The 27,042-nt window shown below is 42.0% G+C and overlaps 2 protein-coding genes and 1 long non-coding RNA gene across 7 annotated transcripts in view; 1 reads left to right on the plus strand and 2 right to left on the minus strand.

The window, feature by feature from the left end:
• The window catches only part of LOC309634927 (uncharacterized protein), a gene marked incomplete at its 5' end in the record, with an annotated part of 34,392 nt that extends 13,987 nt beyond the window's left edge, over positions 1 to 20,405 (minus strand). For both annotated transcript variants that reach the window (XM_082405566.1, XM_082405565.1), the window contains one exon: positions 18,057 to 20,405. In XM_082405566.1, the coding sequence (XP_082261692.1) occupies positions 19,494 to 20,405 (912 nt within the window). In that variant the 3' untranslated portion in view covers positions 18,057 to 19,493. The remainder of the gene's footprint in view (positions 1 to 18,056) is intronic.
• The window catches only part of LOC309634953, a 738,917-nt gene that overhangs the window by 400,640 nt on the left and 311,235 nt on the right, over positions 1 to 27,042 (minus strand). The window lies entirely within an intron of this gene.
• Positions 20,834 to 27,042, plus strand: part of HIVEP2 (HIVEP zinc finger 2) — a 193,250-nt gene continuing 187,041 nt past the window's right edge. For 2 of the 4 annotated variants that reach the window (XM_082405422.1, XM_082405421.1), the window contains exon 1: positions 21,971 to 22,056. The gene's annotated coding sequence lies outside the window, so the exon portion shown is untranslated. Of the gene's footprint in view, positions 21,664 to 21,970; positions 22,057 to 27,042 lie in introns of those variants that run through there. The other 2 variants (XM_082405420.1, XM_082405423.1) reach the window with 2 other exon arrangements.

Here is a 27,042-nt window from a genome sequence, read left to right on the forward strand (position 1 = left end):
CACAGTCTACTACAATTTGGCCCCTTCCTCTCATTCTCAATTACTTTCAAAAATGGCACCTGCTCCCAGGTGAGCTCATCCGATCCCAAACTTTCAACTCTTACCTATGTACAACATGACCGAGAGTAACGAGTGTCCCTATTATCTATACTGCAGTCCACCTCCTGCCCATACCATAAGCCCAATACTCACACTCCAGACCTATACTGTCAACTGCCTGTTTCTACCTGAATATCACACAGGTATAAAGCAACTTCTCCATCCCCAACAACAACATCAAACCTGTTCAAGTGTTTATTCATGGATTCAACTAATATTTGTTGAGCACTACTCTGGGTGAAGAACTTTGCTGGATATTAGATTCTGGCTGTGATCAGGACTCTATCCTTGGGGAGCTTATCGTCCAGTGGTGGAGACAGATAAATAACCAGAGATAAATAACCAAGTTTTCCACTTACAGGGGAAAACACAAGTTTCTATGTGAGCACCTAGGAAGGACCCTTCATTCAGCCTTGGTATTGATGGTGGGGAGGTTGGAGAAGGGTGGTATAAAGGCATTCCAGAGATAAAAATAATTAAGTCAAGTCTTTAAGGATAGCTACGGCAGATAAAGGAGAAGAGAAGAGCAGCCAGCCAGAGGAGGTACCTTTCTGGCAGACTTACAGGGAAGAGACTAAGTCACGTACTCACAGAACAGCAAATCATTCTGCATGGCTGGACCAGTGAATGACGGTGGGTGAGGAGCAACAGGAGGGGAAGCACAGGTGGAGGAAGAGCTGCTTTTACAGAACACACATTCATTGACCACGTGGATATTGTACAGCAGTTACATGTTTTGTTTTGTTTTTTCCTTGTAGATGGAATATTTTAAATCCATATTCCATGTTTCTAATACAGTTAAACAAGCTTCTACCCTGTCACCCAGCAATTCTATTCTCAGGTATTTACTCAAGAGAAAGGAAAACACATTATGTCCACACAAAGACTTGTACAAGACTTTTCAAAGCAACTTTATCCATAATAGCCTTAAACTGGAAAGAACCCAAATGTCTGTCAATGGGAGAATGAATAATTGTGATATATTTAAATAATGGAATCAGAGTCATAAAACAGAGCAAGTTACCAAGACATGCAACTACATAGCTGCTCCTGAAAATCACTATGCTGAGCAAAGTAAGACAGACACAGATCACATACTATATGATCCAATTTATATAAAGTTCAAGAACAGGCAAAATATATTACGGTGACAGAAATCAGAAAGTGATTGCTCTGGGTGTCAGGGTGGATGGGGAAGGGGAAATCGATAGGAAAGAGACAAAGGGAATTTCCTGGGATGGTGGAAATATTCTTTCTCCTGTTTTAGGTGGTGGTTACATGGGTTTAGTCAAAACTCATTGAGTTAAACTCTATGATCTATGCATTTTATTGAATGATAATTATACCTCCATCTTTTAAAAGGCCAACGAGAATATTTCTTTCAAGAGTCTAAGGATAATAATACTGTTTGCCCACAGAAAAGCTGCTCAAGTCTTGCAGTGTGGTCCATTACAATATAATGACCCTAAAATATATTCTCAAAGTCATGGAAGAGAACTATAAACACAAACTAGGTGTAAAAAATTTACTCAAGAAGATGATAAAGCATAAATACTTTTTTTTTTTGGCCTCACCGTGCGGCATGTGGGAATCTTAGTTCCCTGAGCAGGGATTGAACCTGCGTCCCCTGCATTTGAAGCACGGAGTCTTAACCATGGGACCGCCAGGGAAGCCCCAGACTTCCCTGTCATTTTAACTGCAATTTGTAGATGTTTTGGAACTTTTCAATTTTAAAAAAACCTGAGGAATCAATGACTTCCATGAATTAATTTATGAAAGCACTGAGAAAAAATCCAGATGAAAAAAGACTGTAAAAGAAAATCGAGTGATAAAATCAACAGAGATTCTTTTAATATCAAGAAGTAAATTATAGCAAAAACATTTTTCAGATAATACAAAGAGCAATAATTCATTAAGAGGAAGAGATAAGTTTTGAATTAAAAGTACTAAACAGGCTCTTTATTCTTTGATAATCTAATTAATGAAGAAGAGTGAATTACATCAACTTTTTGGAAAAATATTTAAATGTCTTTCAAATTAGATACACAACACTGGCTTTGATGGAGACAAAATCAAATTCACAATATACCATTATAAAAAGGACACGAATGACTAGCTGATTCACAAGCATCATCAATAGGAAGAGTATTTAAAATTATTCATACATCAGAAAATTTGCAGTGCCCTGAAATCTTACAGCTCTTACAGCTTATGTATGAAAGAAACTTGACTGAGTTTTTTCTCTACTCGACAATTCTGAAAATTTACTTTTAATTATGAATAAGTTGTGAACCGGAAAGAAAACAAATTTTGATCAAGCATACCAGAGGAATAACTGAATTATCATTCTATGGGAAATGATATAACAAAATTCTTGTCATGTGGTCAACAATATGCAACCAAAATGTAGGACAAATAGAATTATAGATGTGAACCAGGTAGTTAACTAATAAAAAATATAGTTTTTTCCCCTAGATTTTGTGATATTTCTGGAATCTGATAGCTTAGTATAAAGCAAAATATCATTGATGGAGGGGGCACTGCAGATACATCAGATCACAACCTAAATTCTCTTCAGGGAACAAATATCCTTTTACTTCTTGGGATACCGGCCTGGAAGACTCTTATTTTTAATAAGGTTTATCCAATCCAGCCCTCCTGTAACTTCACCCCTGCAAGTGCTACTCAGTTAAAATTAAAAATTAAATATAGGATTCTGTACATTGCCTTATCTCTAACTTCCATGTGAGGACATAAACTGAGTACCTTTCTGGTTTCATAATGTTTTGGGAAAATATTACATTAATATTAAGTAAGTTTTGAGCCTTTGCTGTACATTCAACTATATCCTGAATAATTTAGTTATCTATCTTTGCATTGCAAAACCCAATGAAAACTGTTTTATAACGCAATTAAAATGATAGTCGTTGTAAGTCCCAGTTTGCTAGGTGAACTGAAGCTATTTGTTACTTTTTCACAATCAGAAATAGAAGTGGTAGAATTACCAGCCTATGGGTTTGCTTGAGAAGCTGTTTAGTCAGGCAGTGCCACCATTATTCTATCCCAACAGATGTGATCCTATTTTTAAAGACTTCTGGGAAAGGGAGATTCCCTCACCTCCCTCAGCAACCCGTTCCGATGTTTAACAACACTTGCTTCCAAGGATGCTGGTTCTCTGAGCCTGGCTGGAGTATTTTTATGTTTCTATGTGTTGGTGTTTTTCCTTGTTCCCATTTCCTCCTTTAGTATTTATTTTATCCCCTCCCTTATTTGCCCTTTTTTCCATTAATTTTGCTAGTAGACACCTTTTAATTTTTTTTGCAAATCAAAAAGAAATTTAAAATTGCCAAAAATCTAAAATAAAAGCAAAACAGGTAGAATATTAATTTAGGTGTCACATATACTTGGGATGGAAATGAGTTTTAACTTATATTTTATACAAATGATACACAGGCATTTGGTAATCTGTCACTCTGCATCTACTACACATTTATGAACTTGGCTGTGTTGAGGACATATACCATTTTATTGAAACACATTACATTTTGGTAGCTTTAAACATTTCAACATATGTATAATTTTGTTTTAGTCTTTAGTCTCTTCTGAATCGCTCCAAGTTTCCATATTTTTCATCCTGTTGATGAGTTCTGAACTGGATATGAAACTCTCACAGAGGTCTGGGTAGTGCTAAACATCTTGGGCAGAACGCCTTTCATCTTTACCTCGTTAATTTACAGTTTTTACCTGTGAATCCATCAATACATGTAGTACGTAGCTGACCAATAATTCTTAAACACCCAGCTGGCTAAGTCTCATAGGAGAGGTGTGATTTGACAGATGCCAGGAAAATACAGTTGTTTTGAAATAGTTCTCATTATCAGACACCTGACTACTTGTAATTTCACTGTCAGTGATTTATTTGATTGGAACTGTTTCTTTGTGGGCTCTTTGAAAATGGAAGACTTCCTAGAATTATAAGACTTTAATCAATTTAGTCCAAGAAATCAGCACCTGGCCAGAAGAGTGTCTGATAGATGGCTGGGAGTGGAGAGATGAAGAGAGAGGGTGATCATACATCCCAGTTGGCCCTGGACTGTCTTGGTTCATGCCAGTTGCCCAAGCTTGTTTATTCATAGCTTCTCCTTTCACTCTCAAATGTATGGTCACTTCAGTAAAGTCAATCAAAGGGAAATGTGGTTACTAAACGCATTTGTGAAGAGTCTGGCCCATATCTTTAGAGCCCTTACTCTTGGACTTGAATCTCAGCTCTCACTTGCTGGCTGGGTCATTATGGGTAGATTATTTAACTTCTCTTGCTCTCAGCCTTCCCACAGACCAACAGGGACTTAACACCAACTGTCTTTTGGATATGTCTAGTAATGAATGCTGCCGACATTATTATTGGAAACTCCTGTTTTGCCCGGGCTTGGCATTTCTACACTGCTCAAACCTACCAAGACAGATCCTTTTCAACTCTAGAGTCACTCTCTATCTTGTTATTTGCATTTCATTTCTATTTGTTTTCCTAAATTTTGCCTTTTTAAATGTTCTTTTATACATACCAAGGAACTGATCACACTTATAACCTGCGTCATTCTGTTTGGCACTTACTTTCACCTTCATCTATGTTATTGGCTATGGTTCTGTGTGTGTTTACTCTGCCCTTCCTAACTTATTGTAAGTTTCTTGAAAGCAGAAAGATTCATCTTGCCTTGTCCCAGAACCTAGAGCAATATGAAGAACAATAAAGAACAGATTCGTGTGGCTTCACAGAGTTAAAACCCTAGGCTATATAGCACTCTCAGCTTCATTCTCAGATTATTTTCGCTGAGGATGAAAGGCACTGAAATGATGGCCATCTGGTAAAGGGTGCCTAATAGCTTAAGAGAGGTCCAAACATTCTTAAAAAGAGTAGGAATTGCATCTTTCAAGATTGAGATGCAAAATAAAAACAACTTCAATAGTGACAATTTCTTTGCAACACAAACTAAGAAAATGAGTCTGCTTTGAACTAGAGGAAACTTCTACAGAGTGTGAGCTGTGTCTCCATGGTTCATTAGGTTCTTAGCCTTCTCACTGGGCCTGCCAATCAAGACACTTAGGAGAGTGCTTTTTTGGCAGACAAGCTCTGACTACTTGAAATGAGGCAGACATCACCGGAGCATTTCAGAGGCCAGACAACAGATGGTAATAGTACATTTCAACTATTAGAAGTTTGGATCAGAAAGATAAAGGTGAAGGCCTTATCTCATTTGTCAAATGATGTAATTCATTATTGAATCAGGACAAACCAGTTAACATCTGAAGTATAATTTTGGTTGCTATTTATAACGCACTCACCGGTTCATTTGGTTTAACTGGCTTATTTAATTGTGTGTAGCATTTCACAAAAAGGTTAGGGAGAGTGAGGAAATGACCTATGCAAATCGCAGTTCTGGATAAATCACAACTTTTCTTCAAGTGCCAATTAAACATTAGCATGCTTGAGTTACTTGATGAAATTATGTTTTATTTAAAATAACTTGAAGCAGGAAACTCTCCAAGCAAATTTAGTGAGCTTTGACAATATGTGTAGGATTTTGGTGCCATAGTTTTTTAGAACGAAAGTGCACACAAAAAGTACTCATATTCAGACTCACAAAAAGAGAGGGTGGTGATAAGTGAGTCAATTAATCTTTTAAAACATTGTTACCAAAAGAAAAAATGAAGATGTTAGCAGATCAGGGTATCTACACTGGGAAATCTCTATTTCTTACTGAGAAGTGAATAAGTTTAGTCTTGAAGAACTTTAGGGGATAAAATCTTGGTAACGCTGGCATTGACTCCAGAAAGAAGAGATCATATGATCAATCAGATACTAAATGTTTTATAACTATCACACTATTTACCAATGGAGTTATCAGTATCATCATCACCATCATGGCTAACATGTATGTGCTAGGCAATGTTCTAAGAATTTCTACCTGTCTTAATTCATTTTATCCTCTCAAAAATTCTGTGAGGTAGGTGCTCTTAGTATGCCCATTATAAAGATGAGGAAACTGAGGCCACATAGTAAGAATTACAGAATATTAGAGTTAAAAGGACACTTCGGGCTCACATTGTTCAACTCTCAGTTTATAAACAAGAATTCTTAGGCTCAGAGATTAATGTCTTACTCAGAGTCACATAAAAAGTTAGTGGCAAAGCCACAGATATTTATATAAACAACCAGCACATATTAAGCACTTACTGCATGCCACTTACCTGTTGCAGTAACACTGAAATAAATACTATTGTCCCATTCTGCAGGAGAATAGGCTCTCAGAGATGTTAAGGTATTTGTGCAAATTGACCTCAGGTAAATGAGGGTTTTCGGATTTGGACTTGGGTCTCTCACTAGAGGTCTTAATAATATCAGTAGACTGCCTTCCAAATAGGACCACCTCTCCTGTGTGTGCTTTCCCCCGTACCAGCTGGCCTCCTCCTTAGGCTATAAGCAGCTGCATGTTAATCTCTGATCTTGTGAGGTCTGATGAGGGAGGAAGCAGTTCATGGGATCCTGGAATGATTGAAGAAATAAACCAAAATGAGTGGCAGCTTCTCTTCTAAATTCTGAACCACCTAAACCAGTAAGAGCCTTTCAATTTTTTCCATATAAAACCAAACCTCCATAATAATAGAAAATTCAACCATATAGCTTTATGCTTTCAGACATTTTGATATTTAAAATCATGCAAATTTTCTTCATTTCTGCTTTCATTTAGGTTTTTTTGGGGGGGGGGAGGTTGCTTATTGCAAACACTGCTATTATATTTATATGAATGAACCTAGTGATGAAACCACTTATTGAGAAGTTAAATTCAAATGTAAGTTGTCTTGATTTTTTCCTTCCTCAAATTTCACCCTGACAATGAAATTTAATATTTCCCAGTATGTATATCTCACAGTTTTTTTTTTCAAATAACATCATGGTTTTAATTAATAAGGGATGTTTTAAAGGTGATAACTGGCTATTTGTTTTTAGCATATATTTGTTTCTACACATTTGGACCAGTAAATATTAGAAATGCTTTTTAAAATGAGAAATATATATTATTGACTAAAGAGAAGATATATACGTGTGCATATATATATATACCTGAAATTTTTTTGAATGTTTGAATTTTATTTTATTTATTTTTTTATACAGCAGGTTCTTATTAGTTATCCATTTTATACATATTAGTGTATATATGTCGATCCCAACTGAAATTTTATATAATCACATTTTTTCTAGTTACACACACATGAAAATGTTGGTTTTCTAAGCTGCCCGGCCAAATATCACATTTTCTGTATAAAGGGGAAAAACTGAAAAATTAGATTTTCAAGAGCAAAGTGAATTTGGGAGTTGCTTCATTAACATGGAGACGTGATTTGAACTTGTTAAGTATTCGCTAATAAGAGAAAGCTACCCTTAATAGATATTCAGAAGGCTATTATTTTTACTCATCTACTCTGATAACACAATGAATGTCTGAGACAAGCTGGGGGTGGTAACCAAGGGCTTCATTTATCTGAAACTAGAAGTGCCCATAATGGGTTGGCAGGGCTGTGGGCAGCATTATGTGTTTCCCAGTTCTTTCTAATTAGCCATAGAAAAATGTGAAGAATAGCACCCATATTATCCAAATTCTCTTTAGGATTTGCTACCTTAAAAACTATTTTCCTTTTGTTATGTTCAAAGCGTATAATTACGCTTTCAGAAAGTCCTCTGCTTTGGAATTCTTTCCTTGCTGACCTGCCACCCAGTTGCAAGTCATATCCAGCAGCCACTACTTATTTACTGAAGGTTCTTTATGGGAAAAGTTTTAAAAGTTAGTTAAAAGAATATATCATACATATTTTTTTTTATCTCCAATGTCTGTCCCCTTTTTTTAAGTCACTTACCCCAAAAAGGCATGTTCCTCTGGCTCCTGGTGGCTTCTCTTACATCATCTCTCACGATTCTCTCCCCGACTCCCCACTTCTCACGTCCAGCCACACTTGGCCTTTCAGTTCTGCTTGGCACAGAGCTTCTTCTTGTCTTAGGGACTTTACACTTTCAGTTCCCTCGTCCTGGGGCTCTCTTTCCCTGCTCTTAGGTCAGTTCTCAGCGCAAATGTCACCTCTGAGGATACTCCCCACCCCCATCCAATATTTCTCTACCTTATCTATCTACTGTCTATCGATTACCTTGTTTCATTCTTCATGACTTTTTTCATGATTTAGAACTATCTTGTTAATTTGTCTATTATCAGTTCCCCAACCAGAGTGTGAGCCCCACGGAGCCCAGAGGCCTCGTCTGCCTTGTTTATCCCTATATCTCTAGCTACCAAATAGTACCCACCACATGGGCACTCGATACATTAATTTTGGGAACAAAAAAATAGATAGATGGATAGATGATAGATGTCTTCACTCAAAAGGTAATCTATGGAGATAGGAGTTAGAATGCTGATTACCTCAGGGGTATAATAACTGGGAAAAGCCACAAGAAATCATCTTGCAGTGTTAAAAACAGCCTCCATCTTGATCAGGGTAATGGTTACACAAACGCACACACAGGTATAAGCAAAAAGTGATCTAGTTATATACTTACAATGTGTTCATTTTGTGTACCTAAATTTAAAAATAATACTAACCGATGTATCAGTCCAACAAGGCCCAGTCTATGCACATGGCATTTGGTAAGCTTGGTGCTTTGCCAGGCAACCCTAATGCTCAGCACAAAATCTTTGATTGTGCGAAAGTAATTATTGCCTTAAAGGACAGATCTAAGATCAACAGCAGAACAGATCCAAATATTATTCTTTTTAATGTAGACCTGTTTTAACTCTGACCCTATCTGTGTCATTATATGAGACTTTATTTGGCTAAGGCCATGCCATGGCTTGTACATAGTGGCCAGGAAAAGGTAAGAAGGCAGGTGTAAAACATTAACTTTAAAATTTATTGTATTTATTCACCCCAATGCATAGTTGACACAGCCTCTGCTAACTGAGGATTCCACAGTCTAGATCAAGAGAAATAATTAGAAGACAATGATAGATAAAATTAGAGGGCACTAGGGGGACATGAAGTATGTCAGTTTGCTGGGACAGAGCCTTTTGACATATTCATCTATATAGGCAAAATGTCAATGGGAAATGACATACTGAATAAGTGGCCCCTCCATAAAAATTTTTTAAAAAGATATAAACCGAATAATTAGCTTTCTGGTACTGCTATAGTCTATGAAAATCAATGAGAATGGTCTCATCTATGTAGGTGGACTTTCCAAATAATTGAATCTTAACCCTTTTAGCTACAAAATATTTTTAAAATAACTTTAATTTTCTCTTGTGGAAATCTTTCTATCGATCATGGATTTCTTCCTTTCCTTATGCAAAATGTATTGCTATGACACACTCCTGTTTGAGCTGTTTGAGCTCATGATGCACACTGATGGTTGCACGGGACCATCTCAGTGGTTATGCCCTGTACTGTGTTGCTATTGAAGTAACAGCTTGATGAACGCCCCTGCTGCACATCTATGTAATTTTGGTATCTCCTTCTTTGCTGAGAGTGTTCTGCTCTGGGTCTCAGATAATATCCTCCACTAGTACATCTCCTCTTTGACGTAATGCTTTTAACATGCTACCTTATTTTACATAAAGTGTCTAGCTAAGGGCCTGAGTCACTACTCAAGCTTTGTGACAACTATTTGACATTTTTTTTCTCCTCTTAACTCAGAATCCAAGCTATATAAAAGAGGGTCAGATCTGATCAGTGGATAGATTGGGAGTGGGTCAAGTCACTATTCTCAGAAATAACCAAAGTGTAAGGATTTAGGTACCAATAAAAGACTTCACTGGATAAATTCAAGAAAAACACTTTTTTCCCTAAAACGTTTTAAGGCTGATAATGGGAAAAAATTCTTCTCATTTCTGGGCATACAGCACATCGAATTTATGTAGCATAGGTTTAAACCAAAATCTCTATCCCCTTATCCATACCCATTATTATTATTTTTTTAACATCTTTATTGGAGTATAATTGCTTTACAATGGTGTGTTAGTTTCTGCTTTATAACAAAGCACATACATATGTTCCCATATCACTTCCCTCTTGCGTCTCCCTCCCTCCCACCCTCTCTATCCCACCCCTCTAGGTGGTCACAAAGCACCGAGCTGATGTCCCTGTGCTATGCAGCTGCTTCCCACTAGCTATCTATTTTACATTTGGTAGTGTATATATGTCCATGCCACTCTCTCACTTTGTCCCAGCTTCCCCTTCCCCCTCCGCATATCCTCAAGTCCATTTTCTAGTAGGTCTGTGTCTTTATTCCCGTCTTGCCCCTAGGTTCTTCATGACCTCTTTTTTTTTTTTTTTTTTCTTAGATTCCATACATATGTGTTAGCATACGGTATTTGTTTTTCTCTTTCTGACTTACTTCACTCTGTATGACAGACTCTAGGTCCATCCACCTCACTACAAATAACTCAATTTCGTTTCTTTTTATGGCTGAGTAATATTCCATTGTACATATGTGCCACATCTTCTTTATCCATTCATCTGTCGATGGACACTTAGGTTGCTTCCATGTCCTGGCTATTGTAAATAGAGCTGCAGTGAACATTTTGGTACCTGACTCTTTTTGAATTATGGTTTTCTCAGGGTATATGCCAAGTAGTGGGATTGCTGGGTCGTATGGTAGTTCTATTTTTAGTTTTTTGAGGAACGTCCATACTGTTCTCCATAGTGGCTGTATCAATTTACATTCTCACTAACAGTGCAAGAGGGTTCCCTTTTCTCCACACCCTCTCCAGCATTTATTGTTTGTAGATTTTTTGATGATGGCCATTCTGACCAGTGTGAGATGATACCTCATTGTAGTTTTGATTTTCTCTAATGATTAGTGATGTTGAGCATTCTTTCATGTGTTTGTTGGCAATCTGTATATCTTCTTTGGAGAACTGTCTATTTAGGTCTTCTGCCCACTTTTGGATTGGGTTGTTTGTTTTTTTTGATATTGAGCTCCATGAGCTGCTTATAAATTTTGGAGATTAAACCTTTGTCCATTGCTTCATTTGCAAATACTTTCTCCCATTCTGAGGGTTGTCTTTTGGTCTTGTTTATGGTTTCCTTTGTTGTGCAAAAGCTTTGAAGTTTCATTAGGTCCCATTTGTTTATTTGTGTTTTTATTTCCATTTCTCTAGGAGGTGGGTCAAAAAGGATCTTGCTGTTATTTATATCATAGAGTGTGCTGCCTATGTTTTCATCTAAGAGTTTGATAGTGTCTGGCCTTACATTTAGGTCTTTAATCCATCTTGAGTTTATTTTTGTGTATGGTGTTAGGGAGTGTTCTAGTTTCATTCTTTTACATGTAGCTGTCCAGTTTTCCCAGCACCACTTATTGAAGAGGCTGTCTTTTCTCCACTGTATATTCTTGCCTCCTTTATCAAAGATAAGGTGACCATATGTGCGTGGGTTTATCTCTGGGCTTTCTATCCTGTTCCATTGATCTATATTTCTGTTTTTGTGCCAGTACCATACTGTCTTGACTACTGTAGCTTTGGAGTATAGTCTGAAGTCAGGGAGCCTGATTCCTCCAGCTCCGTTTTTCTTTCTCAAGATTGCTTTGGCTATTTGGGGTCTTTTGCATTTCCATACAAATTGTGAAATTTTTTGTTCTAGTTCTGTGAAAAATGCCTGTGGTAGTTTGATAGGGATTGCATTGAATCTGTAGATTGCTTTGGGTAGTAGAGCCATTTTCACAATGTTGATTCTTCCAATCCAAGAACATGGTATATCTCTCCATCTATTTGTATCAATCTTTAATTTCTTTCATCAGTGTCTTATAATTTTCTGCATACAGGTCTTTTGTCTCCTTAGGTAGGTTTATTCCTAGATATTTTATTCTTTTTGCTGCAATAGTAAATGGGAGTGTTTTCTTCATTTCACTTTCAGATTTTTCATCATTAGTGTATAGGAATGCTAGAGATTTCTGTGCACTAATTTTGTATCCTGCTACTTTACCCAATTCATTGATTAGCTCTAGTAGTTTTCTGGTAGCATCTTTAGGATTCTCTATGTATAGTATCATGTCATCTGCAAACAGTGGCACCTTTACTTCTTCTTTTCCTATTTGGATTCCTTTTATTTCTTTTTCTTCTCTGATTGATGTGGCTAAAACTTCCAAAACTATGTTGAATAATAGTAGTGAGAGTGGGCAACCTTGTCTTGTTCCTGATCTTAGTGGAAATGGTTTCAGTTTTTCACCATTGAGGATGATGTTGGCTGTGGGTTTGTCATATATGGCCTTTATTATGTTGAAGAAAGTTCCCTCTATGCCTACTTTCTGCAGGGTTTTTATCAAAAATGGGTGTTGAATTTTGTCAAAAGCTTTCTCTGCATCTATTGAGATGATCATATGGTTTTTCTCCTTCAGTTTGTTAATATGGTGTATCACACTGATTGATTTGCGTATATTGAAGAATCCTTGCATTCCTAGGATAAACCCCACTTGATCATGGTGTATGATCTTTTTAATGTGCTGTTGGATTCTGTTTGCTAGTATTTTGTTGAGGATTTTTGCATCTATGTTCATCAGTGATATTGGCCTGTAGTTTTCTTTCTTTGTGACATCTTTGTCTGGTTTTGGTATCAGGGTGATGGTGGCCTCGTAGAATGAGTTTGGGAGTGTTCTTCCCTCTGTTATATTTTGGAAGCGTTTGAGAAGTATAGGTGTTAGGTCTTCTCTAAATGTTTGATAGAATTCGTCTGTGAAGCCATTTGGTCCTGGGCTTGTGTTTGTTGGAAGGTTTTTAATCACAGTTTCAATTTCAGTGCTTGTGATTGGTCTGTTCATATTTTCTATTTCTTCCTGGTTCAGTCTTGGAAGGTTGTGCATTTCTAAGAATGTGTCCATTTCTTCCAGGTTGTCTATTTTATTGGCATAGAGTTCCTTGTAGTAATCTCTCATGATCCTATTTCTGCAGTGTCAGTTGTTACTTCTCCTTTTTCATTTCTAATTCTATTGATTTGAGTCTTCTCCCTTTTTTTCTTGATGAGTCTGGTTAATGGTTTATCAATTTTGTTTATCTTCTCAAAGAACCAGCTTTTAGTTTTATTGAACTTTGCTATCGTTTGCTTCACTTCTTTTTCATTTATTTCTGATCTGATCTTTATGATTTCTTTCCTTCTGCGAACTTTGGGGGTTTTTTGTTCTTCATTCTCTAATTGCTTTAGGTGTAAGGTTAGGTTGTTTATTTGAGATGTTTCTTGTTTCTTAAGGTAGGATTGTATTGCTATAAACTTCCCTCTTAGAACTGCTTTTGCTGCATCCGAACTTACCCATTATTTATCCATCCTCCCAAATATATCAATTTCTTTAGAACTAGAAATTGAGGTTTTGCCTTAAGAAACCACTCAAGAGCTTGGGAGGAATGCAAAGGTCCTTGATAAGCTCTTTCCCCTATTTTTCTCCTTTCTGCTCTCCACTCTTCCTGTTCCCTCCCTTCTGACCCTGCTGGATTGCCAGGAGTTCAAATTTCAGAATCTGTGGTTAGAAGGGGATCCCCTTGCTGTTTGGATGAGGAAGTGGAGGCCTAGAGAGGGAAGACAAGTCTCCCTCTAGCTCAGGGTGAGAGTGGGACATATACTCTGGGCTGACAGAGCCACCCACCTCACTGCTCCCTGAGAAGCGCAGATCATCATGGTGCCCTCTCCACGGGCCCTGAGCAGAGGCATCCTCAGTGGGTGCCAAAGACCTTGTTCTGCTTTGCCTCTGTCTCACTTCATATTTCCACAACTTTTCCCCTTTAGTCTATGTCCTATTCCTAGACCTCTAGTTTAGCCCATAGCAGTCCTGTCCAAGCTTTGGCCTCTCTGTCTTACCCCCCTCCCCATATCATTCCCATTTTTGCTTTATCAAGATAAATCAGTGTGCGTCCTGAGGTAGCTGTCACTCTGGAAAGGCAATTTAATAAATTAATCTCTCATAAGAAGTTAATGACTTATTAAGAGCTTAGGATATTAAGACCTCACTATTTGTATTTGGCTTGTAATGGAAGATTTCTATAGGTGCAAAGCCTTAACCCCAAGTAATGACTGTTGAGTGAAGGAATTTTAGCTCCGACTTATTTTGGAGTGGGGAGGTGATGGAAGAGAGTAGAGTGGGGAAGGTCTAATTTGATGTTGTTAAATTATTAATGAGGCATTGTAAGCCTACATTTCCCTATATCTAAGGGGGCATTTGGGCTTCAGTAATCCTGGAAAGAGTCCTACTCCTGCTACTGACTGTTTCCTAATCTGATTTTTTTGTTCTTTACTCTTCAAGAAGGTTTTCCATGAGAAACCACTGAACTTGTCTTCCTTGGGATAAAGACCAGAGTGTGCAGCCCTTGAGTGCTCTCAAGAATGAAGAAGCTAGTTTCCCTAGCAGCTTGGACTGCTGAAATGTGCAGTACCCTTCCAGAAACTGTGGACGTGGCTAGTCCAAAGCTAACCCAGAAAATCATCAAAGTTTGTTTGCATCTTGTTCATCCCATCAACTAAACTCTCCCTCACCCTTTTCTCCCCTGTGCATTCCTAATTCTGTTCTCCAGCATGCCTTCATCCGTTCTCCATCCTTCCCATCCCAAGGGCTGGTTTATTCACTGGGGCCTTTTCTTTTCTAACATATTTTTACAAAGATGAAATCTGGTTAAAATAAGATCCAAGAGAATGTCTTTGAAGAATAAAAAGGGCCAACTTGTCAAAAGGGATCACATGAAACCTGAGGAATGTGATAAAGAGGGGAGAAGGGGGTTCTCAGGCAGCCAGCCAGCCCCAGATCAGTCTTAGGGGTAAAGTGTAAAGCAGTGGTTCTCAAGCTTAAATGAGAATAGGAGTCAGGGGTATCTTATTCACTTAGGAGTTTCCCAGGCCTAATCTTGAGGATTCTGATTTGTAAGTTTAGGGGACAGCCCAGACTTTTAAATAAGCATTTCAAGAAATGTTGCTACAGGTGGTCTTTGGAATATACCTAGAGAAACTCTGGAGTGTGGGGTGACATGTGGTTGGTTGGATATCTCTGGGCTCCACCCACCCTAAGAAAGGCAGGAGGACCAGAGCTTTATCCTTCATCCTAACAGATGTCACCTTGCGACTCACTCAATAAGTCTGGCTTAGCTGATTGGTCCTTAATTACCCCCCCCTCCTTCCACTCCCCAACCAAAGGAGGTTATAGTGGGATAAAGAGACTGGTCTGCATTACAGTGGCTTGTATCCTAGTAACAATTCAACAGACAGGCTGATTCTCCCTCAAGATTCTTTTCTTCAACTAATTTTTGGAGACCTAAGTCTTCTTCACACCACACAAATCATGATTCTGCTTAATTTTTCTCCATATACCAATTAAAGCAGATGAGTAGGAAGTGGGAGATCCATTAGAAGGCAGTTCTAAATCATCCCTCTTTAGTAAGACCCAAGGCTATAATCCATTTATTCATCAGAACCCCATAGCAGGTACCCATTTAGTATTTTATTGATATATATATATATATATATATTTTTTATTCAACACTGACATTTTATTTTCTGAAGTTTATCATTTTTACAAAACAGAACAAAAAGCAGGTATCAAAAACAGCAAAGAGTTTACAGAATTTCTGCACCAGTTTTCACACAAGTCAGTGATTATGAAACTGGTGTCTAATGTAAATACTAGATACAGTCTGATTTCCTTCTTGGTCATAAGCATTCAGGTGGTTTGTTTTAGAGCTCCTGAATAATTACTTTTCATAAGCGATGGTCATTTTTTGAGAACCGATTTGGTTTGTCCAGCAAAGTAAACACCTTTTGATGTGTGGCATTTTCTTTTTTTTAAAAAAAACACTGAGCTAAAATACAGAATGTGTATGTGTTTGGATCCTAACTAAACCTTTTGAGATCCCAATTACCCTGAAGAACACTGAAGACATTTATAGGACATATTAAATACTAGTTATATACCTCATAATGTTGAAGGCAGCTACTATAATTCTAAAGAAAATAGCATTTCATTCACAGGCTGCCCAGAGTTTGAACTACATCATAGTTTCCACATCCTTTCTGATTTGGAGTAGTTTCCCCAAATAGGGCCATATTATTAGAAAAAAAATTGTATGCTCATGCCAAACAGGGTCTGGCATTTTATAGATACATTTGTGTAGAGCAAGATTTCTTGCTCTGTACCCCAGGTGACCACAAAGAAATCAAGAGGCCACGATTATTGGATGCTGAGAGGAAGAAGCGTACTTAAACTCACATAATCTGGAGGCGAGTAGAAACAGAGTTGGAACTTGGTTGTGGTGTTCAGCTGCCACTTATTCCAGGAACACATTTTGTTTAAATAAGGGAAGTATAGTCCAGTTTTGCAATGTTAATAGCTGCCAGTATCTCAAACCTTTTTTATAAATTTATCTGAGGGAACGGCATGCCAGTTCATTCATTTTGCACAGTTTTGCGGAGGTATTTATTACAGAGATTTATACAGAATGTATAGTCATAAGGAATCAGCCACATCATCTTGACCCACTCCCTTACTTAAAAAAGAGAGAAACCAAGGCCAAAGACTTAAGGAAACTAGTAGGCCCCTCCAACCCCCAATACCTAACTCCTCTTCTTTCCTTTGGGAACTTGTCTTTCCATGAGGACCACATCCCCACTCCAGGGAAAGATATGACCAATCAGATCATCCCATCACCCAGAGCTCAGTGATTGGTTCAGGTGCAAGGACTTGACTACTAAGGCTGCCTGAGCTATGTGGGAAGGTCTTTTCCTACTGGGGTTGCTAACCTAGGAAAACAATAATCTGGGACTGCTGCCACCACCGTGCAGAATGTTTGTCTGAAGACCGAAATGAAGCAGAGAGACACAAAGAGCTGTGAGAGGGGAAATGACTGAACCAGGGTAACATCATTTGAGCCTCAGGATCCCACTGAGTTGGAATTTAGTCCTTGAAATTCTAGTTGTGTGAGTCAATGAAGTCCCTTTCATTAAGCTAATTTGGGTTGAGGATTGAAACTTGCCAACTGAAAGAGTCCTGATTAGTAACATGGCCTTGCCTGGTTCTGGAAGCTTTATGTACAATGGCTCCTGGTACCCAGTTCTCCTGCCTGGGTGTATCAGCTTCCGTGCTCTGTGGCAGTAGGTCTTAAGCTTTAGAATGGATAAGTATCAACTGCATTATCTGTTAAAATGCAGATTCCTGGGCCCACAAAGATTCAGATTCAGTGGGATTGGGTGGCAATGGCCATAAATCTGTCCTTTGTCAAGCTTTTTCCTGAATGAGAAAAGTCCTTACCGTGGCCTGGGAGGCTGTTCTATTCACTGGCTGTCACAGCTGTTCCCATCACACTGTTTCTCTTAAGGTCCACAAACATGCCAGGCTTGCTCTGGTCTTAGAGCTTTATCTTAGCTGGTCCCTCTACCTGAAAAGTTCTTTACTCCAGGTCTGTCCACCGCTAAATCATTTCCTTCAAGCCTTGGCAGGAATGTCACTTCTCAATGAGTCCTATTCTGACATTCCTATTTAATACAGAAACACACCTCCCACCCCACCCATATCCTTTACCCTATTTTTGTTTTTCCCTGTAATTCTTCTTATCTTCCGAAGTTCTCTACCATTTATTTCTTATGGCTATTTTCTATCCTGTTCCTCCTCCATCTCCTTTCCCCCAACTAGGATACAAGCTCCAGGAGAGCAGAGATCTTTCATGTGTTCACTGATGTATCTTAAGTATCTTCAGCACATAGTAGGCACTCAGTGCATATTTTTTGAATGAAAGTGCTGTCAGTTCAAAGTGATTTCTGACTCTGTAAAAATTCCATACTGCCATGTGGACATTAATTCTTTTACTTTCTTAATATCTCATAATCCAGATTACCAGATTTCCCTTTCCTTTGAAACTGAAAAGTAATGAGAAAGACAATGAAAAGAAAGTTCCTACCTTGTTGTGATGCTCCATATGGGTCAGATGGGGTCAGCTAGATGGGGTCAGCTAGATGGGGTCAGCTAGATGGGGTCAGCTAGATGGGGTCAGCTATGCTCCAGCCAGCCTCACTTCCCATAGATCTCCTTAGGGCTGAGTGCACAGTTTACCAATGCCAGTTTTGGTTTTGACTTCAGAAGTTTTCTGGGGAGAGGAGTTTTTCTGTTACCATATTGCCCTTAAATATAAGCAACTAGACAGACATGTCTCAGCATTAGGGGCTGGAGACAGGGATGCCTTTACTTAAAGACAGTGATTCTTCCTAGCAGAGGGGATGTCACCTAGTTTACACATATTCATAAATATTTTTACTTGTGCTTCAACTCAATTCAGGCTATCTTCTTTAGTGCTTGATGATTTTGGAACAAGGCAGTAAGAATCAAAGTTTGACTAATGACTGTCTTTAGGGGTCTTAGGTCATCAAAACTGATGTCTATTTGCTTTTTTTTTACAAAAAGTATTTAAATTAATTACCCAAATATCCTAATATTCACATTATACCACTTAATCTAGTCCTTTAAAATAGGCATTTAAGATTTCAACTAATATTTATTCTTGTGAAGCAAAACGCTGCTTGCTACTTTCCTTGCTCAGTTTCTGGGAGCTTGGGCAGCTGCTGTTGTGTGTGCTGAAGGGAAATTGGATTCTTAAAGAAAGTGTTTAATCTTCTCTATTAAGCAATTAAATAAAATGGGCTCTGGGAGTATGTAGCAGGTGGGTTTGGAAGTGAAAAAAATTTTCGAAAATCACGTTTTGCGTTTTAAGTGGATGTTTAAAAATGCAATGGCGTACATTTAAGAGAAAATGATGATGAGGGAGTTTTTATTAATTGCTTCAAGTCAAGAAAGGCTGAATATTAAAGAACTTATACAATGAAAGAAGCCGCTTAAGTGGAAGTAGGCCCTGAAGTTAAATGAGATCAATCTCAAAGGACACAGTGCAACTTATTTCAAATAGTTCAGATTTTTCTCCTTTGAAAAAAAAGTATCGATAAAAAAATGTATCACCTTTTTATTTTGCAGAGTCGCCCTTCACGGCTATGTCGCTATTGCTCGGGCACCTCAGAAATACACTGATTAGAGGTCGAAATGAAAACAAAACAAAAACGAAACCGGCAGTGCTATTCTCGCAGTCATTAAAGGGGCTGTCCTTTTAATGCACTCGCTTTTAATGAAAAGGGAAAGGAATATTTGATATGCCTTGACATTTGGTCCCTTTCCGCGAAATCTGAAACTTGAGATGCAAAACATTCCGCAGTTGTCGGTGAAATACCTGCCTTAAAAGCAGAACCACAGTGAATGTCTTTGGCCCGGAATTCCAGAGACTAATTTCCACCCCTCCCACGGAGTCACCTGCTCAGGGGGAACCCCGGCCAGAAATCCGGGTCGCGCCAGGTCAAATCTTGCGCGTCTCTTGTTTACTCCGCCCGGGGCAGGGCGGCGGCGCGGCCGCTGGGTGGGGAGGGCCGCTTCGGCCAGCGGCGCCCGGGCACTCGGCTCCGCTCGGCTCGGCTGCTTGGGCGCCCGGGAGGGGCGGCGCGCGGTCCCCGCCCGGCCCGGAGACCACCCGGACGCGGCGCTCAGGGCGTCCGCTCGGCCCGGCGGCCCCTCGCCGCGGTCCGGCCGCCGCGGCCTCCCGGGAACCTCCCCCGAGGGTGCACACGAGTCCACACAGGCAGGCTAGCGGCTCGAGGGAGCCCCGGTGTCCCCCGGGTGTTGCCGGGCCGGGGAGGAAGCCCAGCGCCCCGGCCCCATTCGCCTGGGATTCCCCCGCCCGCTGGCCCCGCTCTCCCCGCTCTGGGTGTGATTTCACTCGCGTCCCATCGGAGGAAGGGAAGCGCGCAGGCTGGAGGCGGCTGCTCGCCCCAGGTCCCAGCGCGGCCCACCAGGAAACCGGCAGCTGCTCCCCGCGCCGCTGCCCAAGCCGATTTGAATACCCCGGCGAGGGCGGGCCGCGTTCCCCGAACTGGGTGCGCCCAGGGAGCCCTGAGGAGTGACCCCGGGGAAGGCAATGGGGGCATTTCGAGCGCGTGAAAAGTTCGTGCTTCCCCAGAGGCAAGGGAAGGGCTACTAAAACACTTTGCAAAGCTCCAGAAACGCAGCCAGGAGCTACAGTCTGATTTTGTTTTTCTTGACCGATAGCATAAATGTGAGTAGAGGCGGGGGCGAGGGAGAGGAAAGGGATCAGAGGTACCCGGACAAAATCATAAAGAATACTAATTATTCTATAATTCCGCGTGTCTTCAAGACAGGGAACTATCATCTGGGGAATGGGGAAGATGGGGGTGGGGGGAGGAGGTTTCCACATCCCTAAAGGAAATTCTCAGGCTCCTAGAGACGCCCAAGGTTTTTTTTTTTTTTTGCAAGACAAGTAGAGACCGGCTCTCCGGGGAGTTCCCCGACCGGAGGGAGCGGGAGCGCGGCCGCGATCTTCCCGCCCGGAGCGGCCTTGGCAGGGCCCGGCCCTGCCCTCCCGGTCGCCTCCCTCCCCAGTCTCCCCGCTCGCCGCTCAACCCTCTCTGTTCGCCGGCTCCAGACTGGTTTTTCTGGTTCAGCCTCCCTCCCTGGGACGCGCTGGGGGATCCGATGACGTCGCTGGCTGAGTCTCTCCCTCTTCCTCCCTCCCTCCCTCCCCCCGCCTCTCCCCCCGCCCGCCCTCGCCGCGCACTCCTCCTAGTAACTTCTGTTCGGGGAGGCGCTGCCAGGAATAACCCGGTGCGTCCACAGACCGGGAGGGGAGGCGGCCGCTGCGGCTCCCGCACGCAGACTACTGCGGCCCGGGCCTCGTGGCTCCCTCCCGAGCCCGGTGGCCCCTGCCCCGGGCCCATCTCCGTACCGTGTCAGAAAAATAAATAAAGGGAAGAGGAGCCTGGGCAGGCGGTCGGGATCGCTTCCCTCCCTCCGCGCCCGCCCTCCCTCTGTCCTTAAGGAAATGCTACCAGACACCCCCCACCAGACACGCTCAGCCTTGGCGAGGAGCGGCCGCCGCGGCAGCGAGAACAAGGGCACCAGGGGGGTTTCCTCCCCCTCCTCCTCTCCCTCCTCTTCCTCCTCCTCCTCTCCGTCCTCCTCCTCCTCCTCCTCCTTCTTCTCAGCGGTGACTTTCCAGGTGAGCGGCCGCCGCTGCTGCTGCGAGGATCCCCCTCGCCCGCTTGGGCTCGGGCCGCCGCGTCGCGCCCTCCTCCCGCCCCTGTCACCCGGCGGCGGCCGGGAGCTGACAGCCGCCCGAGGGGCTCGCGGCCCGGAGGCTGGCGGCCGGCGGGAGGCGGGCTGGAGGTGAGGGGGTGGAGAGGAGGCGAGCGGGGCGCCGCCGAGCGCTGTCTCTCCCCGCCGGAGGAGGGTCTCCACAGGAACATCTTCGGTGACTGTGGCACAAGTCTTGGCCAAGTTGTGTCCTGGACGTTGAAGCTCCCGGGAGCCCGGAGCAACTTGGAGGGTCTCCCGGCCAGTTAACCATATTCCTACACGTCTCGACTTTGGGGTGCTGGGTGCAGCCTTGGGGTGCGCGGAGGGCGGACAGACCATTCGGGCGAGTGGAGCGGCGGGAATCTAGGTTCCTCGGCTCGGTAAGTGGCCTCGGCGCGGTGTTTTTCCTGTCTCCTTTAGCATTAGGAGCTCGTTTCACTTTACACGAAATCGCCTCCGCCGGACCCCACGGCCCCTCCCGCCGCGCGCCCCCGGCTTCGGGCGGGCGTCCAGAGGGTGAGGGTCGGAGGGGGCGGGGATGGGGGAGACCTCGGGAGGGGGGTCCGGCGCGTTGGGAAATGCGGGGAATACCCTGGCCGAGGAGCTATGCAGATGAGGGGACGCTGCTTTGCGTAAGGTCCTGGGGGGGGGGAGGGGGTGGCGCGGGAGCGCTGGAGGCAGGAATGTGCCTGGTTACTAATGAGGGACGTGCACCGGCGTGCACCGCCGGGCCACCGCTGCGGCTGCCGCGGCCGCCGGCCGCCAGTCTTCAGGTAGCGGGGGAGGGGGCCGCGCGGCGCTGGCCGGGGGCGGGCGGCCGGGCGGCGCGAGGGCCGGGCCGCCGGCCTGCGGCCGAGCGTGCGCAGCGCAGGAGCCGGCTGTTGGCATTTCGGCGACTCCTTTCTCCTCCCGAGCGAGGAAGGAAGGAAGGAACGAGAGAAGGAAGGAAGCGAGGAAGGAGGGGACTGACTCGATGGAAGGTTCAGGCGGAGGCGCCCTCGGCTTGCGGGTGCACCGGCCGCAGAGCGGCTCCCCGCGCGGCGGGCTGGCCGGGGGCGCGCGGAGACGGGTGGGGGCGGTTTGCATGCGTGTTCCTCTGTGCGTCTGCCCGGGGACCGGGAAGGGACATGTGTGTTTGGGCTGTGCACTGTGGGGAGCTGGGTCTGCGCCTTTATGTCTGTTCCCTGAAGTGGGTGGAACGTTGGCCCGTTCCGGGAATGTTCCATGACGTGGTGCAGCCACAGGAAGGGGGTTAACGAGGGGCTCTCTGCCGCGGCGGCTCTGCCGGCTGCTATCAAAGCAGATGTGCTGCCGCTGCTCCTCCTCCTCTCTCACCTCCCTTCACCCCTCCCCCCGCCTTTCCATTCTGAGCGTCTGGTACTGGTAGGGGTGAGACAGGAAAACACTGCTGGGCGGGGGTGGGGTGGGGGTGGGGATGGGGGTGGTGATGTGTGTGTGGTGTCTGTCGTATTTGGTGGGGGAGACTCCAGATCTGCTCTGCCAGCCCAGCTGTTATCACAGATCGGTGCGCTTTTTACGCATGTGCCTCCCGTGTCCTGTCCCTCTTACATAACACATCCAGTGCAGCAGAGGACACGAGAAAATGCGACCCCAGCCCTCCAAGACCAAACTGGGTGAGGGGATAGAAGGTCAGGAAGTGTCCCTCGGTGTTGTCCTTCAGGGACGTGGCTCCAGTGGGGGAAAAGAAGGGGGGGAAGGAGGGTTTTCTTCAAGTGGCTCTTCTTCTTGTCTGACTTGAAAGCATCTAAGTAAAAAGGACTGCAGGAACTAGTCCTCTCTAATGGGAAAGCTTTTACATGCTACGCCGAAGAAAAGTGGGTACTTTAACCTCGGGAGTGCAGAGAAGAGAGAGGGTCCTTAATAAAGACACTCGGAGGAGATGGGCAATAATACGTGCGGGGTAGGGGGCAGTGGGGATGGCTTTGCGGGGACCGGAGGAATCCCCTGATAACAGATAGGTTTCGCTGGAGGGTTTAGGACACCTGTAATGGTTTAGAATTCGCACAGGAAGCGGAGTGTGCAACTGACATTGCAAAAGCCTTACTCTCTGCACACTTACTTAGGCCTAAAATGAACATAAAAAGGCTCGTTTCCGGTACTTTCATTATAGTGGAAAATTTGAACTGATTTTTCTCCTTCCTTTTTTTGCCATTTTAAAAATAATTCAGTCTACTTCCAAATTAATATTAGTACCCTCCCCCATCCCCAAAGGCTAGACCTGGGTAAGTCACAAGAGAGCTGTGTTTTTCTAGCATGCTCAGAGCCCTAGTCAAGGGCTATTGATTTTTCTTTTCAGTACAGTTGTTTCTTCTGTAGTGCATAATCAAGCCCAGAAATTACTTGAAATATTAATAAGATCCATTTTAATTAAGTTTGCAATGATCTGTCCTCCTAGAAAAAGGCAGTTTAACTTTATTAGAAACATTTCCTCTAGTGATACAGTAATATTTGGTGATATTTGTCCTTGAGGAAATCAAGTTTTAAAAAATATTTGCATATATATTATGTGTAGGTATATATTATATATATTATATTCATATCACATATATATATTAGAATTTGCAAATGTCCTGTGCTTTTTCACCTTATAAGAGTGCCAAAGCAAAATTTTAACCAAGAAGATTGTGTAATGAGTAGATTGGTTTTGATTTTTAGGATATAGGCCAAATAGTTTATCAAGACAGAAATGCCCTCCACGTGAGTAAAATGCATATTATTTTCATTATTCAGACAAAATTCCTGTGGAACACCAAGAAGTCATGGTACCAGATGAAAACTGTGCATTTTCATTTTGAGGTGAATGGGATTTACCAACATCACCTTAATGATAGTGTGCTTCAAGTGTCATAATCCCTTTTGACCACTAGGTTTGAAATGCAGTATATTTCTTATATACAGAAAAATGTTATATTACAATGGTGAATCTTTTGAAAATTGTCTGAATTTCTTGCTTTGAACATAGGTCAGGTATAAAAGAAAATCTGCGTGTTGGCGACTATTTCTGTGATGGTGACTGTATTTTATGTGGTGGCTTTATTAGGGACTGCTTTTATTTATGTAAGGGTATTTATGATTAAACTGATGTGAAATTGATTTGGGGACAATTTTGAGAATGGTAATATATTAATGATATTACAAATTAAGATATAAGTGATTTTTAACTGGTTAGATCCTTGTGGAGTTCTTTGGAAAAATACCATTAGAATAGATAAAACATGTCTATATTTCTCTTAAACATGGAATGTAAAAGTGAATTAACTATGTATATGTTATCACATAATGAAATCATGCTATTTGACTACATTGAAAGATTAGCCAGAAGAATCTTTCAATTGATCAGGCTCCTTTTACATGAGATGTGTTTACAAATGTTCTTGTTACTATGAAACCAAAACAGAGACAACATGTATGCAGGTGTTCCTTGTGGAATAATGGTACATGTGTCTGCTTGAGCTTTTGGCACTTTGTCACTGTTCAAAAAATTAGGCTGAATCTTTTATGCTGATTCAGTCTAAAATGAAGAATCTTTAAGAATTTACCAGTTTTGTTTTTTGAAGCAGGACTTATTTCAACAAGTAGTAACAACAAATAACGTGTACTCTATCTGTGTTGGTTTTAGATTTTTGAGTTATCAGTAATTAGCTGAAGTTAATCAGAAAGCTTCAACATACGAAAAGTAGCTTTAAAGACTTATAGAAAATGTTATTTGGCGTGGAAAGTGTAATCCATTAAGACAGGGAATAATTTAATACCTGATGTGGTAACTATTATAATAAGGGGAAGGTGGCTAAGATCAACTGGGTAGATGGTGGTGGATCAAACTAATCACCTATGTCTATCACAAATAAACACTGTTTTCATGTTTGGTTCATAGTCAACATCAGTGGAACTCTCTGTAGGTCTGTGCAGTAGTCCTGTAGGTGGAGAAATGGTTCGCAATTTAAATCTCCACCTGAAAATTCAAGTGATATGCTTCTGGTTAATGTATTTATATATGAATTCATTGTGAATCCATATTTTGGCTAAAACTTGGTAGGTAAGTATTGCACCTTTTTAAGTGATATTATAAAAAGGAGCAGAGGCAGTTTTCTAACTCAACTCAGTGGACTTCAGATTTCATAAGGAACTTCAGACCATGTGTATGGCTTTGCTGTAACCACAGGGGCAGAGCCTTCATTAATCTTTTTTTTTTTTTTTAATAGCTACTTTATTTATTTATTTATTTATTTTTGGCTGTGTTGGGTCTTCGGTTCGTGCGAGGGCTTTCTCTAGTTGCGGCAAGCGGGGGCCACTCTTCATCGCGGTGCGCGGGCCTTTCACTATCGCGGCCCCTCCCGTTGCGGGGCACAGGCTCCAGACGCGCAGGCTCAGTAATTGTGGCTCACGGGCCCAGCTGCTCTGTGGCATGTGGGATCTTCCCAGATCAGGGCTCGAACCCGTGCCCCCTGCATTAGCAAGCAGATTCTCAACCACTGCGCCACCAGGGAAGCCCGCCTTCATTAATCTTGAGTAAAACTATAGTGAATGTTCCAGTGAGTCTTCTCAAAGTTTGAAGTTGTGGGTGAACACAGAAGATGGAGGGAAAATGGGAAAACTTTATGAAAACAAGATTGTGCTTATTTGAAGCAAATTTTGTAAGTGATGTAATTTTCTGTTTGTTCCTGATATTTGATCACAGTCAAAAGCATTGCTTTCTATATGCTATTTATGGCAACGCTAACAAAAAGGAGGTTATAAATCAGTATTTGTAGCTATGAGATGGCTCTAAATAATTTGGAAAAAATATTTCAGCATTTTGTCTATTCCTGTGAAGCAACACCCAGGTCTTTATATACAGAGAGGACACAGCTTACTTGGTCTGTGCAATCTTTGGTTTCTGTGAGGTGGATCATGGCTACTAGCATGAAGTTAGATATAGGACTATACCGTCTTAAACACTGCATTTCGAATAGAATCAGAACTGCTTGATATTTTGTGTCACCATTGTCCTGGGCCAAATAATGCTCTGCTAATCTTAACATACACTCCCGTTACCCATCATGTGTGGTATTAACTGTGACGTGTGATCTACCCTACAAGTGTCCATAATGTTAGATTTCCTAACAGTTACAAATTTGGAGTCTGACCATTTGACATATTTGAAGAAAGTGCTTTGGAGAGAAACGATGGAAATGATGTTTGTGTGCCTTATGACAATTCTGGGCAGAAAGCAGGTGGGGTTTGACCTACCCCTTCGGTCACAAGATGGTTGGATGTAAGGTCAGGAAGTACTCAGGGACGTCCAGCATTTTTGACTTGTCACTCACTTCTGATCTTAGCCCTTTCTTCAGAGTATTATGACAGGTGCCCTCGTTGTCTTGATCAATGCAATTTATTCGTCCATTCATTCAACCAATATTTACTATGGGTCAGGCCTTGTGCTAGACACCAAAGGTATAATGATGACCCAGACCAGAAAAAGAGCTTGTAATCTAGTGAGGCTGACAGATAGTAAACGTGAGGTTTGTTATACGTACTGTGGAAGAAATGTAAAGGAGTGTATAACAAGGGGTCTACCGCCCCTGTCTGGGAGTGAGGAAGAGGTCTCTCTGAGGAGGTGATGTTTGAGCTGAGACTGCAGGATAAATAAGAGAAGAAAAAGGTAGGTGGGGAGAGGGAGAATATTGTACAAAGAAGAAACGATGCAAATGCACTGAGGTTGGGGAATGTACAGTGTTTTGAGGAGTTGAAAGCAAGCC

The sequence above is a fragment of the Balaenoptera borealis genome (assembly GCF_965194805.1).
Source record: "Balaenoptera borealis genome assembly, chromosome: 9".
Classification (NCBI taxonomy): Eukaryota; Metazoa; Chordata; class Mammalia; order Artiodactyla; family Balaenopteridae; genus Balaenoptera; species Balaenoptera borealis.